Source organism: Triplophysa rosa, linkage group LG11 (assembly GCF_024868665.1).
Source record: "Triplophysa rosa linkage group LG11, Trosa_1v2, whole genome shotgun sequence".
Classification (NCBI taxonomy): domain Eukaryota; kingdom Metazoa; phylum Chordata; class Actinopteri; order Cypriniformes; family Nemacheilidae; genus Triplophysa; species Triplophysa rosa.
The window spans coordinates 21,052,965-21,070,883 of record NC_079900.1 but is presented as its reverse complement, the minus strand read 5'-3'; the positions used below and the strand labels follow the sequence as shown (position 1 = coordinate 21,070,883).

General features: G+C 37.6%; 1 protein-coding gene across 1 annotated transcript in view; it reads right to left on the bottom strand.

Annotated features, from left to right (window-relative positions):
* Nucleotides 1-171: 171 nt before the first annotated feature.
* Nucleotides 172-17,919, bottom strand: part of mosmoa (modulator of smoothened a) — a 40,718-nt gene continuing 22,970 nt past the window's right edge. Inside the window, exons 2-3 of the mRNA XM_057347042.1 lie at nucleotides 15,289-15,501; nucleotides 172-3,324 (exon numbers count right to left, since the gene is read on the bottom strand). Of these exons, the coding sequence (XP_057203025.1) occupies nucleotides 3,140-3,324; nucleotides 15,289-15,501 (398 nt within the window). The 3' untranslated portion in view covers nucleotides 172-3,139. The remainder of the gene's footprint in view (nucleotides 3,325-15,288; nucleotides 15,502-17,919) is intronic.

The following is a 17,919-nucleotide window of genomic DNA, read 5'->3' as shown; positions in this document are numbered from 1 at the left end:
GAAAGAAATCGTTTAAAATGAACCAAACGGAGCTTTGTGCATTTGAAGAGTCAAACAAACAAAAAACTGATTGTACAAGTATTGTGTCATTTTTATTGAAACATATATTAATACTGTAAAGATGAGTATTTGTAACTAACTATAACTTGATATTGAAAGATTATCAAATAATTATTAATGCACATATTTGATTTATTGTATAATTTCTAGACCTTTTGAAACTGGATCCAACACGTGTGTATAATAATTATGTTTAGATAATAATATAATAACGGTTGTTACAGTAACATGCTGTGGTGCACAGTTGTTAACCACAAAGTAATAATTGTGTCATCATTTATTCACCCCCGTCATTCAAACCCTGTATTTGACTCTTTTTTTGTGGAACACAAAATATATTATATGTCCTACACCATTCCTTAAACCACACACCCACTGACTTGAATGTTCTTAAAGGGATAGTTCACTCAAAAACGACAATTCTGTCATTATTTACTCAGCCTCAGATTGTGCCAAACCCATATACATTTCTTTGTTATGCTGAACACACAAAGATATTTGTAAGAATGTCAATAACCAAACAGACCTCGACCCCCATTTAATGCCATAGAAGGGAAAATAAATACTCTGGGAGTCAATGGGGGATGAGATCTGTTTGGTTACGGACATTCTTCCAAATATCTTTATGTTTAGCAGAACAAAGAAGTGTATACAGGGTTGGAACAACTCGAGGGTGAGTAAATGATGACAGAATTTTCATTTTTGGGTGAACTGTCCCTTTAACGGCTTCCTATTTTTTTTATTCCTACATAGCAAGGCTTGTACAGAGACAGGTGTGATAAGACAACTTAATTCAGTGTTCATCTGACAGGTTTTATGCATGGTACTCTATTTATAACATGAACAAGTTTATATAATCAAAACAAATCTACTGCTGCCTAAACCTGTGGGTCATTGACGCAGATCTGTTCCCAAACAGGAGCGGCAGTCTGATGTGAAATTAAGCTTCTAGCTCAAACAGGACAGTAGGCAGAACAAGTAATGCAACTGCTAGTTGCTAAGCAACCATATATCGTATTCCTCCTAAAACGATACAAAATGCAATTAGCCAGAGCCTTTGTGCATGCAAAATCTGGTGCGTTTTCATCAAAGGAACACAAAGTTATAGCTGGATTGCTCATTAAGTAAATGTCAGGTCAATTCAGGCAGTATGCTTTCTTGTATGCCTTTAATTGTGTACAGTGAAATATTGAAACAAAGAGAAGCAGAGAAAAGTCTGTCTTGCCAGTAATAAGAAGCTCTTGAACAGTAACTGTGCACAAGCACTGATAACATCCTTTGATAGATAATACTGTTATTCATGCATTGGTCTCCTTCCCTTTTCAAACCATAAATAACAGATTTTCATTATTCGCATATTATTGTTTTCCATTTTATGATGGGTGTCAAAAAAAAAAATCCCAAGCAGGTGCAGTCTTTAGGATGAAGGTGATGTCTTCCACGGCAGGCCACCGACATTTCACATTAATTTAGGTCCCAGTGCTACAAAGAAGTGAGATACCTTTTGCCAAGAGCAATTGTACAAATCCTGAATGAAACGAATGATATTTTTTGTGTTCCTATTTTTATCACCTTTGTCATTTTTCGCTCTAAATGTAAGCTTTTACTCTGCACATTTATGAGAATCCTTAAAATAGTTAATAAATATAAATGTATCAGGGTTTGCCGTTACTATGATGAATTTGAATGTTTCAGAGGAAAGTGCATTCTCCCAAAGAAGTAAATTCATTTAGGAAAGAATGTACAGGGGACTGAGAATGAATTGTTATAAAACAAAATCAAAGCACATTTGAGAGAAAAAAACTTGAATAGGTTATTTTGAGAAAAATGTAACCTTCAAATTCATAAGTCATAAATAAACAGAGATTGTAATTTTGTTCGACTGTAAAGATACACTCTTAAAGCTCACACTTCTTATTCATATGGGGGAACGCTTCAGAAACAGAACAACTGATGTAACACACACTTTCTTGATCTCCTTTTATTCAGTGTCAGATAAATAATTTTGCCATTATCACAGCATTTTGATGAAATGTCTATGATCGAGCAGAACATAACTTACAGGGCACACATTTTTGTCGTGGTAAACTATGGGGGAAATAGTTTGAAATGCAAAATAATGAGGTAAGGAGTTCTCTTTTTGTACATTTGTAGTGCATCACCTAATAAATGGCTATACTGCACAGTGCGCTCCCAAAAACCAAACTCTTGCCCTTTGCGTTCATACAACAAAAACAGATTTATGGCACATCAGCAAAATGAAACCAAACAAGTAAAGGGCTCTGCAAATCTAGGGATCAAACCAAAAATGATGACCAGGTATAAAGTCAAACCACAACTGTCCGCCTGCAACCGAACTGAACTGACTCAACACTGAATGCAGGCAGGAGTTTCTTTTGGTATGGATGTCATAACTAGAGACACATCCGTCGATATCTGAGTGTTTAAGAGCGAGGTAAAGCTTTGCAGGGTCCTGACCGGCAGTCCTGGTGCATTTGCCTCATGTAGTGTTCAAGCAAAAAAAATATTTTAATACTGTTCCCTTTTCCCTTTCCTTCTTTTGTAACAGTGTTTTGCCTTGGCCAGCTCTTGGGCCTCTCACTGAGGATGTACAACCGTGACCCTTTTTTGATGGCCCAAGGCCCTATCGTGTCTCCGCCTGCGTTCCTCACCACTGTCTTGTCATTCTTCTCTACAAAGGCAGGGGGCGACATGTGTGTATACAAACTGCAGAACTTGAATGAATGGAACATACTGAAACTATAATCCTTGAGACAACAACGAAATTAAGAAAACTGTGGTGGAAGCAGCTGTTGTGGTGCACTCTTTTGTTTTCGGATGGCCCCTTGTACTTTTACGCCCAAAATGCAACATAAAGACAGGGTTTAAATAAGCACAGGTTGGGCAAAGGAGAGCATGTAGCCGGATGCACCATTGTGTGCATTCATTGTTTTTATCGTCGTTGTGCAGTTCAGCGAGTTATTACCATATAATACCATCCTCCGTAAATGCTCCTCAAGTGCCGTTTTCCTCCGAAATCACTTTGAACACTCCAGATGTCCCTGCTGGGAATGTTCCCTCAGCCAGGAAGGCAGACTTTTCCCGCAAAAAGGAGCCCCACTATCGTGAAGAAAATGGAGAGCACGAACAGTACATATGAGGAGCCCACCACTGTGTTGTTGGGTAATTTGTATGGTTGTCCCCCTACTTCATTGATGTAGAATCCTATTGGAAAGATGAGGGCCGCCATACAAAACAGGATCACTGTTGAGAGAAAAAACAGAGCATTATCACAAAGGCAAACGAGCAGTGGTCAAGATGGGACCATCATAAACAACTTGCAAAGCTCCATTTCATATCCACCAGGGGGCAAAGTTTCCAAAATGAACTAGGACCCTCAGGACATGTTCCACAGCTCATCCATTCATCACCAAGTTTCCTTTCTGTCTGCCAAAAAGTCGCCAAGATACATTCAGTTTGACATTCTCACCATCATTTGTATGAGGTCATTTCTTGATTGATTTTTTGATTTGAGGAAATTTAAAGGCACAGAAAAGAAAAAGAAACTAGTTAGGTGCACGATACAGGTATGACGCTACACATTTTCAGCATGTCTCCACCAATATTTGACAGCCAATCAGATGACAGTTTAAGTTGATTTGGAGTGAGATTGTACACAGAGCTGACAAGGAAAAAATAAAAACAACTGATATTCTAATATGTCTGTGCACTGTGCATAACAATTTTGCATTTATAAACACGTACACGTACATATTTAGAAAATATTTGCATGTATATATTTATACATGTATTTTAACTAATATATAAACGTTTATTTATATTTTCTTAACTACATGTATGTGTTGTATTTATAAATACAAAATTAATATGCACAGTACACAGATATACATTATGTAAACACAAACTTTTATTCTGGATGCGATTAATGAGATATTCCTGTATCGGATGCGTCGGCATGGCCTCCGAAAAAGGGAACTAGATCATTTCTATATCAATTGGTTCAAAAGTAACTTATATAAATAATTGCATGTAAATTTTGATTCTTGGTGGCATAAGAGAATTGTTAAAAAGCAACAGCAGAGCATAGCAACAGCGCTGACAACGGCAAACTCGCGGAACGTATGTTCTGACTCATCAAACCTTTAAACCTGTTGGCCCGCCACATTTTAAAACAGACCTCCCCCTGACCAGAGGAGATAAACACACAGCATGCATTCACGTTAGCCTGGCAGAAAGGCTTTTAGGGAGATAAAAACAGAAGCTGCTAATAGATGCCTGAGTGCAGTATCGACTCAATCTTGGTGCCCATTAGCAAGATAATAGCATCTTTCAGCAGAATCCTGCACTGCAATTAAACAGCGGCCTCACAAGAAGTGCAGCGATCTGACTGAAGGATCGTGACAGACTGTGCGCGTGAGCATTAAGCTTCTGCCTTTTGCACTGTTATCGCATGAATAACTTTAGACGTGCACAAAGGAGCGGGTTAAGGAGGTGAACAGAGACTAGACTGCTGCCGGGTCATGTCCTCATGCAGTGTAAATAAAGCACTTTCTGCTGTGCTAAATGCTGCCCTCCCACCTCTGGTCATGCTGTAATAATGGGGAATAATGTGTCTCAATGAATAGAGCCCTAGGTGCTTTTTTAATCACAATGATGAAAAAATAAAAATGTCCAATGGGAGTACAGAAATACTCCTGACATTTTTGTAGCAAGTACATCATGTAGGAAAGCCATAATGAACACTTTGACAGTGTTTAATGATTCATCTCTATTTTCAGCCTCAGGTGTTGTCAGCAACAGTAATATTTTACAGGTGATTAACTGCTCTTATCTGTGCTAAGTCATTGCAATGCATTGACTTTGACTGAAACTTCAAAAAATACCAGAAGATGCAAAAAATGTGAAGGACCCCAAAGCGCATGTTAGGGCTGAGTATTGCGACCCATTTGGTGATTCGATTCAATTCCAATTTTTATGGTTTCTATTCGATTACAATCGATTAGTTATCAATATTTCATTCAAAATGTTTGATCTGCGGACACAGAAATCAAATTTAAATATAAATGCTGGTTACGGAAACCCTGCAACTTAGCTAATATTACTGAAATACACATTTACACAAACAAACATTTTCTTTGCGTAACAAGATTCCTGATTTTTCAGGAAATGGAAAAAACACTGTACTTTTTAAATGACGAAATACTTTGTTGTCAAAGTTGACAAGCACTTTTTAATACTTTTTATTGGGTAGGTATTTGTAAAACCCACTGACACACATAAAGGGTGACTAATAATAATGATTTATGGCAAAAAATGAAAAATCACAATGGTTTTAGGAGGACAGCAGCAATATGCACATACAATGTACACAAGGTAAGCAGAAAATAAAAAATAAGAAATAAAACGGTTCAAAACTGAAAACATTTAAAAACAGACATAAAGCCTTTACCTTCCATCAAGATCCTCTGTCTATTTTCTCCCTCCTAAACAGATAACTGCTCCTTAAGAGCAATATTCCACTTCCACTACTCCTATAGTGTGCACTATAGTGCCTTATTATATCTACATCTTATGTATACATGCATATAACACTACCTCTACTTACTAAATTATCCATTTGCACAAGTGTACATACAATATGTTTATTCTACTATATACTACCCTGTACAATGTCTCTTATATGTTATTAGCCCCCATTTTCTGTAAAATAGTCTTTATTTTATATATGCACAATTTAGAATCTTTTAGACTGTAAATCGTATTATATTGTATTGTCATTGTGTTGAATGTCTGTACTAGAAGCTTCCAACACCAAAGAAAATTCTTTGTGTGTGCAAGCACACTTGGCAATAAAGCTCTTCTGATTCTGATTCTGATTTAAGTAAACTGAAAAATGACGATATCTTCAAGAAGAGAAGCGAATTACAGATAAGATTCCTTTCAGCGATTTTCGAATCAATATGGTTTCATTAAATAAAAAAATGATTAGAATCGAAGAATCAATGTTTATTTACCCAGCCCTTCTGCATGTTATATGTGCATTCAAGTAATGTTATGATATGCTACTGCACTAGAAAGTTATACAGAAATTGGGGCATTTCTAATACTTGCTGGAAAAGCCAATTTGTTTGATAATATGTGGTAAGAAGTGTATTGCACTTGAGATTGGGTAATGTAACAACTGCTAGGGCTGCAGCTATCGATTATTTTAGTAATCGAGTATTCTACTGATTTTCCATCGATTAATCGGGTATTCGGATAATATGTACTTTTCCTTTATTAAAGAGCAATACCAAATATACAAGAGAAAATAAGACAGGTCTCTTAAAATGAACAACTAATTTGTTTCCTTTTTAGAAAAATGTACATATTTATTGCTGAAATTGCATACATGAATATCTGTGAAAACTAAACCCATTTAGTACATTCCATTGCCATATTACATTCAAAATGCATTATAGGCCTAATACAAATGTATAAATAAGAAACATTAATAAAAATAGAAAGAATAATTTCAAAGGTAAACAACTAACTTCAGCTTATGCATGATGCATTTAGTTTATCTAAATTAGTTTTAGTTTATTTTTTACTATTAAATAGTCATATATTTGTCCACATATAAATACGGACTTTTATTTTGGCAGGTCGTCGGAAGATGCTTATTTTTTAGTGTTATCTTCACTCAGTAAAATGTTCTGAAATAAACTCTCAGAGCAACTCTGGAGATGAAGTTCATGTGTTCATGTCCTCAAAGTGAAGTTCATTCACTCATTCACGCAGAACAGTCAGATGGCATGTGTAAACATGATTCGGCATCCACTAACGTTAGTCCGAATCTAGATTTATGGACTCAATGCAGCTGGAAAACAAGTTTCACTCGCAAAATAGACTAAAACTAAGTAAAATAGCAGTTCACCATTTCAATAAGCTATCACTTATTTATCAGCATGAGAAACACGTGTGAGCGTGTGAACAGTCTAAAGTGCGTGTGTCTCACGGTGAATGCGTGAGACTTGAGAGCCCTGTAACATGAATAGAGTTTAGCGGGCTGTGCGTCAGTAATAACGGTCCGTGGGAAAACGCTGTGCTCCGTGTGTACTGTAGTTAAATGGATTAAACAAAGCTTCGAGGTAGGGATGCACCGAATGTTCGGCCACCGAATATATTCGGCCGAAAATAGCAAAAAACGCATGTTCGGTATTCGGCCGAATATGTGAAATGGCCGAATAAATTTTACCGAACATGACTCGAGAAACGATCAACTAGCAACCAGCGCAGAGAGAGAGAGAGAGAGAGAGAGAGAGAGAGAGAGAGAGACGTGCGCTTTATTAATGCCGCAAACATTTTGGCAGTGTGTGTGTGGAGCATTTTAAGGTGTCAGAGAAAGACACAGCACGGGACTTGCCGCACGGAAGTAAATTTCCGAATGAAAGCGTCTTTACCGGTCGGTAACTTGTGTACTTCAGACGGAAGCGGGCTGTCTGACAGTAGCCCCGCCGCTCGCGACATCCTTTGACATCATACAGTGGTCGCGCGCACACAGTTCCCTGTACTAAACAACTTGTCAAAGTAATCTCTGTGCATCCCGGCCACGAGTGCACCAGAGAACAGTCAGCTTTTGTGGGCGGAGTTTGGGGGAGAGACGTGAACTGAAATGGTTGTCAGTCAGCATCAGTCAGAATTGCTTGCGTTCGATGTTTTTTTTTTCTTAAAATCACTTTGCAACGTAGCCTATAATAATCCAACAGTTTTAGTTTATTCGTATTTTTAGTTTATAGGCCTAATGTGGAATGACACTTTTTAATGAACTGTTTTGTTGTAGGGGTACAGAGTAACTTACATTACATTCTTTTACCAGTCAGTTATAGGCCTAATTAATATAGGCTATTAAATGTTTTGTTTTAATGTATTTTGTTTTGCTCAATTTTATATTAAGTTGTATTGTATTTTATTGAAAAGCAAGACAAATTTTTAAAAGCAAATTTTGACTATTCAGTTTGTGCAATAGTGAAAAAATAGCTTAATAAATAGAAGAAATGCAAAAACCATATTCGGTGTTCGGTATTATTCGGCCTTCGGCCAAGTGTTTCACATCATGTTCGGCTTCGGCTTCGGCCAAGAATGTTAGATTCGGTGCATCCCTACTTCGAGGAAACAAAAATTGCCTCAATGATTTTTTGTATTCGAATTACTCGAGTTACTCGAGGAATCGTTTCAGCCCTAACAACTGCATTATATGAAAATACAATTATGTAAACATAAATAAGAGTGCTATTGAAACCTGCCACTGAATTGATTACACTATTAAATGGTAAACAAATAATAACAAATCAACAATCAAACTGCAGGGGGAAAAAGTCACGACTCCGCTAAACTAGGTATGATATTTGTTTGTTAGAGATTTAAAGTCATGCCAGCTCCTGAGGGTATTTTCATAACAAACAACATATGAATAAACAGTCGCTATAATGCAAAAAACTCACATTCTGCTAAAATTATGCCAACCAAGGTTATTTCAAGTCCACAAAAATAAACCAGTACAACATCAACAACCTGAAAGTACTCTATTGTTTCCTTCAGAACATGAAGGCTAATTTTTTTTGACACTCTATTTGTGTGTTGCCAAGCAGCGCATTCTGGTTACGCCACAAGCCCGAGCAGACAGCAGCTAATATTTATGTTTGTCCCCGCTGACACACCATATGCTGAAGCTAGTGTAAGCCAAAGCCACATGTGGACATGACACCAGACGTTGAGCCGTGAACGTTAGCTGGTCAACCTGGGTGTGGTGAGGGGGACACAGTGGGCTTGTGTTACTCACACAAAGCTACTCTTTCAGGTTTTGGTGGCTTGAGGCCAGAGCCAGCTTTAGCCCAGACACCTGTGTTAGCCCTACCTGGAGCCCAAAACAAACCCTTCAAAGGCCTTGAAATGAACTGCCTCCTGTAATCGGGCTATGCAAAACTACTGAGAAGATGCCCATCAATGTGGATTAACACCTAAGGAAATGTATAAATAAGATCCGAATTTAATGATTCTAAGTTCCTAACAGACGCAATCTTCGATTCTTTTAGTAATCTGATTAAGCTATCTACAGCACACCATCACATGCCGTCACGCTGCTCACCCAATAAAAACTCAGCAAAAGTGTTACCATTTAAAGTCAAAGCTCTTTGCAGTGTTTTCAACAAACAGCCTCATTTAAAACTATTTTTCTGTACCTGTGCTATTTTTTCCACTTCGGCTGCATTTTGTCCTCCCAAGCGTTTCATTATGGTTCGTCTTTAAATCTAACCCCCGATGGCTGGAGGTTATCAGCTGGCAGTGGTGTTCTAGTTAAGGAGCCGTTGCTCTTTTAAGCGACATAACTACCACCCCCACACAGCAATAGAAAAAGACAAGTGAGTCACCGAGGATCAGAGACAGCAAGCGGAACCTGGACAATTGGGACTATTTCTTTCCTGTTACCATGGTGACCATGCCACTACGTATGCGACTTTCAGCAAAATGACTTCATTCAACACCATCTCTCTCAGTTTACTGACAATGCCGCCCATCAGACAGCAAATAAAGAAACAATTTCATAATCAGACAGTACATGGGCATCATCACAGCTTTGTGTTTTCATTACACAATGAGCATACACAACATTTAAAAAAGCATCCGGATGAAAACAGGAGCTAAATAGGTTATTCGGCAAATAAAAAAAGCGCATTTACACAATACTTTAACAAGAAAATCCCATAACAACGTCAGAGGGATTTGAGGGAGTCTCTGACTCTCGCCAGTAGGGAACAATTTAGCAGTGAAAACACCTTTCTTTAGAGAGACAGTGGAGAGATGCTAGGAAACAAAGGAGAGGGAAAGATGGAAGCGAAACCTCAATAATGAACCCCCATAACAGTAGGAATCGTGCATGTGCTATCCTTCGACGAAACCTTACACTTTAAGTTTATAAACCATGTAACATAAAATCGATTTGGGACATTATCACAAAACCACTGAAACATCAAGGCAGTAAAGATTTTAATTATAGCCTAAAACGAACAATTTGGTAACATAAAAGTATCATAATAAAGATAATTGTGTTCTCTACCTTGGACAAAACATATATTTGACATAGGAATTATTTATGTATTTTATTGCTTTTCTGCTGAAATTCTCATTACCGTAATACGTCCCGATTTGTCTGAGTGCATATGTTAAAGTGGGCATAATCAGACAGTTTCTGCATATCTCATGTTAATCTTGAGTACTTACTTACAGAATAGTATCGCACCCTTCAAATATCCGCAGTCTTTAGTTTGATCACATTTATAAAAGATATATACAGCTGTACGATTATTTCCGAAAACATAGGACGTGTGCGGGGGGGGGAGGTTGGGGGTGGAACTAAAGCACGTGTGCACCCATTCCCAACAAAACAGACATATGACCCAGTTTCACTACCGCGTGCGGTTCACGTCAGGAATATTTTAGCGCTGGGACCGCACCATCTACCAGTTTCAAATGATCTCCAAATCCAGCGTTATATCCACCGTTTATATAACATCCATCACTAAAATGCCGTGAACAAAAAACACACCTAAACTTCTCACTATCGCAAGAGTAACAGGCCCACAGCGCAGCCAATCTTGATGGTAAGCGGGTCTTCCTATCACTTGTCGGTTGATGCGTGGGCGGGCTATTTCTTTGTATTATTGCTTTTCTGGGAGAATTGCCCAATAAGAGACTAAGAAAAGTAGTTCCAAAATGAATTTTCATGTTCGAAAAAAACTTTCCAAAGCCTATACGAACGCTGGGGGAGTGTATCGAGCACTGAGATACTACGTCATACGTCCAACTTTTTTTTGACAAGTTGACCTCGTCAAGCTTGAGAAGACAGCATGTTTAACATTGTAAATAAGTCAAAATGCATGAAACACCATTGCATCACTCCTTTAAACAGAGTACAATTAAAAGATTCTGAAAAAAAATTCTTATGGTAACAATTTACTACCTGTTCTAAAATGACAAAGAAAAAATGGCTTTGCTTTATTGTTAACAAAACATTTTATTTTAAATGATTACGGTAATGAGACTTTTTGAGGCCTTTTTGTATAAATGTAAAAAAATTGTGTTAAACTGTCAGTAAAAGATTTGAAATGAATGCCTATGAACATGTCATGCCTTGTTTTAAATGAATACAAAGGATATTTGTTGTTTTTAAGAATATCATGTTTGACATCTTGAGCATCACCCATTTACTTTCTTAATGGTGTGCACAATTCTTCAAATGCATGTTATTCCAAAATGAAAGCATTTGTAAACCTGCTTTGCCTCTGGAACAACTTCCCAAAGTTGTCACAAAGATCTTTCACCTTCTCAAGGCTTTTCACAACCCAATAAATTCCTGATGGATAAAATCATATCACACCCTGCATGTTCTCATGGAAAGACAACAGATTACAAAAGTAAAATAGCTTGCCAGCACTGTTTCACGTTGACTATTGGTGTTCCTCAATATTCACCCTTAAATATAACAAGCGTCAAATACTCCATGTAAGCTTGAAATTGGAGAGGGTTTTATAGGATAGAGAAAAGTAGCTTGGAAGAGAATAAAGTTAATAGTGTCTCCAGTGAGCAAACACAACAGATGTTACACACATACTCATCAGACGCGCAACACCTCAGCGGTCCCATTCATCCCAAACCACACAGTCCATCTCACCGACCGCTCGTGTGCGTGTCTTTAGATTGGATGGTATTGTACGGTCCCCACAGTTGGGACCTCACCCCTCATTTGATAGGGTAAAACCAATATTTTGTCAAGCACACTATGTCGAGTTGATGGGAGGAGAGCATCCAGCTGCTTTCTGAGGTGTAAGACAAAGTGAAGAAGGGTGTTATTCTGAGAAAATGATACAGAGAAAGAGGGGAAAACACATGGAGCTATGCAGCTCCAGCTGAGAACCAGATAAAGCCTGCTGGGAAAAGGAGGAGCTATCTCAGCCTCAGGCGGGACATCCAGAGACCAGACACAGTCCCTTTACTGACTATCTCATGCACTGATGCTGTTGTACAATAGCAGGAACTCGCTGAAATGGGATTACGGATTTGTTTGACCTCTGGACAGAACGTTTAAGCATATTTTACAATTTTTCTAGGTTTTTGTCATAACTACTTGTGGAGAATCCGAACCAACCTGCCCCTAAACAACATGTAAAAACAAAAACTTACTGGCTCCTTTACACATCTTCTCTTAAATCTCGATTTCAGAGGACCAAGCTTTAAGGTCCTAGTAAAAAACCTCACCATGTGGGCCTGAGGTATGCAAAGAATCAGCAACCCTAACGAAAAAGGCCATATTCATACATAACACAATTTTTGCCTCAACATAAAACGAAACATTATAGACCCCTTGCATTAAGGACCCTGTACAACTTCAGGAGAAGTAGAAGTTATTTGCCAAGTAAAAAACAAATCAGCAATCAAAAAGATAAAAGCTTTTAGGTCACAAGCATTCCAGACAGACACCAAGCTGTTTATATCTTTGGTCTCAGAGTACAAGGCAAAAAACAGTGCCGTAAAGGGCAACTAACAGCCGAAGCGAGAAGTGATTTGTTAGCCAATTAGTCTCAGATAGTCACACTTTTCAGTAAGTATAAAGTCCAACTTGACTTATAATACTGGCCAAGAATTTGACACTTAGCCAGGCCTGTTTGAACAGAATACAACCAACAGAACGAGTTGTCGCATATAGCGCCTTTGTTAGGAGTCTGTTCGCTTATAGAAAACAATGTGTTTGGTGTTTAAAGACGAGACCTTGTTTCTCATTCACTTTATGTGACCCTTCTATCTTATTTTGTCATTGAAAGCACAGGCTCTAAGCCCTGGCTGCGTTTTCTGCTGAAAAGGGGGCGGAGACTAGCAGCTCATTTGCACTTAAAGAGACACACACCAAAACAGCGTGTTTCTCCTCGCATGCAAAACTGGGCAACTAGAGCATGGTATAATAAAAGATCTCTGCTGTATTTTGAGCTAAAACTTCCCAGACACATTCTGTGGACCCCGAAGATTTATAGAAGTAGAAAAAATCTCCCCTTTAAATATAATATTTTAGTAAACTTAATATACCTGGAGCGTGCACCTAACACTACGAAAATACAAGTATAGGATCGGGACTCGGATCGGCAGATACTCAAAATAAAAAGACAAAAAGTGTGATCGGGACATCCCTAAAATAAATCAATAAAAATGAAACCGAAGTGCCTCTGGACCGGTGTTTACATCTTGCAAAGTGGTCTATACTGTACTTTTACATTACATTATCGATAACGTCGACAATAAAAATATTGTAGACAAATAATTTGTGTTGTCGAGTAGCCGTTTGATTTCACATGATGTATTTTAAGGGCCCGCAATAACGTGGTTTGACCTGTGGGGCGCTGTAGCGCGACTACCCTTCAAGAGGCAACGCAATAGAAGAACAAACCGCTTGCCAATGCAAGCTGAACTAGCAGAGCGGTCTGTGACCATTGCCACAGAGAGATTTTTGCATCTTACGCCTATTTTGCCTTGCAAATAAACACATTAACCCACCTTCAGTCAGTTTAATCGATCTCGTCCGTTCACCTTCAGTTACTGATTAATTTGCGAAACAATCGACCATTAGTCGAATAATCGTTAGATTAATCGATTATCAAAATAAGAGTTTGTTGCAGCCCTATGTACTATTGTTTCTTTCTATGTAATACTATGTAATAATTAATTTATTAATTTTCCATTCTGATATATACAAAGTATGATATATCCTGCATTGTTGTACCACTCTTGTTATAAGGGCCATTCTACAGAATTGGTGCAGTCAGAGTTGGAAACATCTTGAAAAATTCCCCCAGAATTGCTTTGTATGCAAATTGTATAATATCAAAGGTACTCATTTCTAGTAATTGTGCGGTTCATTTTCATATTGTCATTGCAGAAAGTTTTAGAATGTTCTTCCTCTCCACAAATTTTGTCACTACCGAAAAACAATAATATATAATTTAATAAGAATGATTATATTGACCTATTAAGATTTTGTTTAAATCTACATACAAATATATTTTTTGATATTTCTAAAAAATGTTTTCACAAGTAAATAAATAACAGTTACTATTTTAACAATATTTGAAATGTAATTTATGTGATATGTTGTATTTTGAATCCAATCTTTCTTTGTAAAAGGCATACAATTGATAATAATGATTTCAAAGTTAAGGATTCATTAGTTTATATATACATTGAACCAAACACTATCAAAACATCTTAGTTGATAATTTACTATATTTTATTTTTGACAAAACATCCCATGTTTCAGTCGTGACAGACACATTTTCAGAAGTGCTGGTAATGTTTTGGTAGTGACCACAATATTTAATTTGCACAGCTGAATCAGACTTTCAACATTTTATGTTTATACAAATAACTATGTTGCACATACGCAGCCAGCACATTGATCTTCACACACATCTGACGGTGAAAATCTAATAGAAAACCTAAAGCTCACATACTATATCACTACTAAAACATATTAAAATACGAATTATTTGCATAACTGTACTGACTTTTGTTTATTTCCCCAAATAAAGGATTAAGTGTTCTTTTTGTCACTTAGAAACAATTTTTGAATACTTTTGAGCCTAGCTCAAATATGCTAATCAGCACATGGTTAGCAAGCAAAGTTCTGAACAGATGTACACACAAAAAAAATATGTATGGAATAACGCCCAAAAAAGTTTGATTAATTGCAGAAAAAAGATGTTTGGAAGTGACGTTCCTTAAAGTTACAACACAGATTTTTAGAGTTCCGAACACATTTACTTCAAATTAATAAAACTTAGCTTTAGCTAAGTCTTTAATAAGATTTAGCTATTAGAGAGAGGGACACAGATATTATTCTTGATCAAAAATGTAGGGCTGTGGCTAAAATCAGTCTCAGCAAATGGACTAAAACATACACTGTTTCGGTAGTAACATGACAATGCAGGACACATTTTTTTTTACATAAAGTTGAATCATTTAAAAATTAAATATAAAATAAATAAATATTTTTTAGATGTGTATACTTGAATTCTTTTTACAAATTCTGTAGAATGGCCCATAAATAGTCTTCTAAGAGAAAGGTTGTGTTTCTCTGGTGGGCAGGTCAAGAGAAAAACTGTTTGAGAAAACCAGATCACTCACTTCCTGTAAAGGCGATCCACCTGGCGTACTTTGTGGCTTCTCTGCGCCAGTGAGAGGCCACCAGCAGGCCACAGGTGACCGTGAGGGAGATGATGCCCATGATGATGAAGAACAGCGTGGTCACCCACTCTGGTGGGAGTCGCGGGGGGATGCAGGTTCGATCTCGTCCGTGAATGGTCTGACATTGACGCACAAGTCCGACAGTAAGTGCACCTGTAATCATGAACAAACAACGTCAATGACATCACACAATAAGGTACCTTAAAGGCTGAGTAGGCAATCCTGTCCAGAAATGTTTTCTTAAAACATTGGAGATCTTCTAAGTCTCTTAGAATCCTGATAGCAATCAATAAGTAAAGTGATACATTAGTATTTTTATAATTATATATCGTCTGTGAAAGGCATAGGACCAAAAACGTTTGTCCAATCATTTCCCTCAGTAAACGTATTTGGCATCCCACTGCACACCCTATTCACGCAGAAACCATACGTCATCAGCACGGTCACATACGCTGTGCAGACACAGCAGGAGAATGGCTGGTAAACAGCTGGAGCCTAACTTTCCCCTTGTTAAATGTGTGCAAGTTTGAGAAAGTGGCACTTGCAGAGGATGAACAAAAATAAAGACCATCTTAAAAACTGCCACGACCAAAAACGTCTAATCAGCAAAGAGGTGAAAGCAGAATTCCATTCGCGAACGCAGGGGTTTCCCGCTCGGTCTGTTCGCGACTTTGTTCCGGAGGTTTCAACAGGAGAGGGGTGTGAAAACGGGTTCAAGGGTTTCAAAGATGATGCCATGGTAACTTCTGGACAGGTAGGTACATGTTATGATTCGATTTATATGGGTTTTGAATATGTTTTGTTAATATGTAGTTTGTGGACCTTTATGTATTGCATCGTTAGCCTATACACTATTGTAGTAACGTTATTTACTATGTACTGTAACATGTTCACACAGGTGAATGAGACACGATTTAATTGGAATTGATCCAAGAGCATCTGGTTTGTGCTGGTTCATGTGTTTTGGAGGAGGCGTGGCTTTGGAAGGCGATTCACATGGAGGGTGGGATCATGATTTCAGTGCTAGCAGGCTAAAGTTAGCATCTTACCAAATCATCTATTCCGCCTTTAACTATACTGTTCACAAATAGATATACAGATATAGGCCACCCTACTCTTTACAAAAAACTTAATCATTCCTTAAGTCTACTCAAACTTTGTCTACACAGCCAGTCAAATCCTTAAGGAAGATTAGCAGTCAGATCAAATGTAACCATCCAAACAGATTAACCTCACATTAACCTGTAAGAGATATGTTGTACTGTGGTGTTTAGATATCTAATCCCTTTCGGTCTGTAAGGTTAACGTGACAGGACTGTATCTTGCATATAATAAAATAGACTGTACACAAATCAACAGTCACACTTCACACCACAACAGCCTCTGTTTTCTCATATATACATATTAGTGTATATAGTGCATAAAATAATGCTGGTGCGGGTAAAGTCTCTGCAGTAGTTCTCGCGTGTGATGCACGTCTACGTGTCCGTGTTTACCATTGCGCTCTATGTATGTGCGCTGATCAATAATTTCACCCACTCATTTCATTCGCTCCGGTTAAACGTTGTTAATGTTAACAAAGATGGCCAGTGCGGAGTCTCAGCAACAGTTCTTGCGTTGAAAGTTTGCATTTTTGTCTCTGCACTGCACTGATCAATGATTCTGAATAAAAGCCAAATTAAAATTTAATCATATAAATGTATTAACTAACATTAATGAACGATGAATGAGCAATACATTTGTTGAAGTATTTATTGATCTTTTTTAATGTTAGTTAAAAAATACAACAAGCTCTGGTTCATTAATATTGACAAATACAACGTTGATTTTAAATAGTAAATGTATATGTAGTAAAATTAACATTAGATCAACAATTAATAAATGATGTAAAAAATACCTCATTGTCGTCTTGTTCAATTTAACTTTTAATAAAAAAACGAAGGGCCTTAATGTTATGGCAGTTTTTCCCCCGGTATTGAAAATGGATTCGAATATCAATTTTTTTAGATATTGTATCGAAGTTAGAAATTCCAGTATCGTGACTACACTACAACATATCACCCTATAAAATAGAGTACGTTTACACGATAAAAAACAGAAAAGTTTTTCCTTCGCGTTTTTGAAAAGTTTCACGTACACACAACAGCGTTTTCAAAACGATCTGCATTTACATGGATCTGGGAAAACGAGTAAAAACGCTGTATTATGCGTGCTAGGCCAATGGATGGCGCTGTTGCTTTTAATACACTTTGTCGGCATGTATGTGCGTTTATAGTTTGTGTACATAAATAATATGTCTCCACTGGTTGTAGTGGTGCAGTAAATCTATTTTTTGCTGGAGAAATGATAATGAAGTACGAAATGATAATGTGAAGTACATCACGCAGCACAACCAAGCAACATGGACAGCGCATGCCCACAGACTGAACGTGTAATACACATGCGTATGATGTCATTGTTTTTGGAAAACACAGCAGAGAGAGAAAAAGAGAGAGAGAGAGAGAGAGAGAGAGAGAGAGAGAGAGAGAGAGAGAGAGAGAGAGAGAGAGAGAGAGAGAGAGAGAGAGAGAG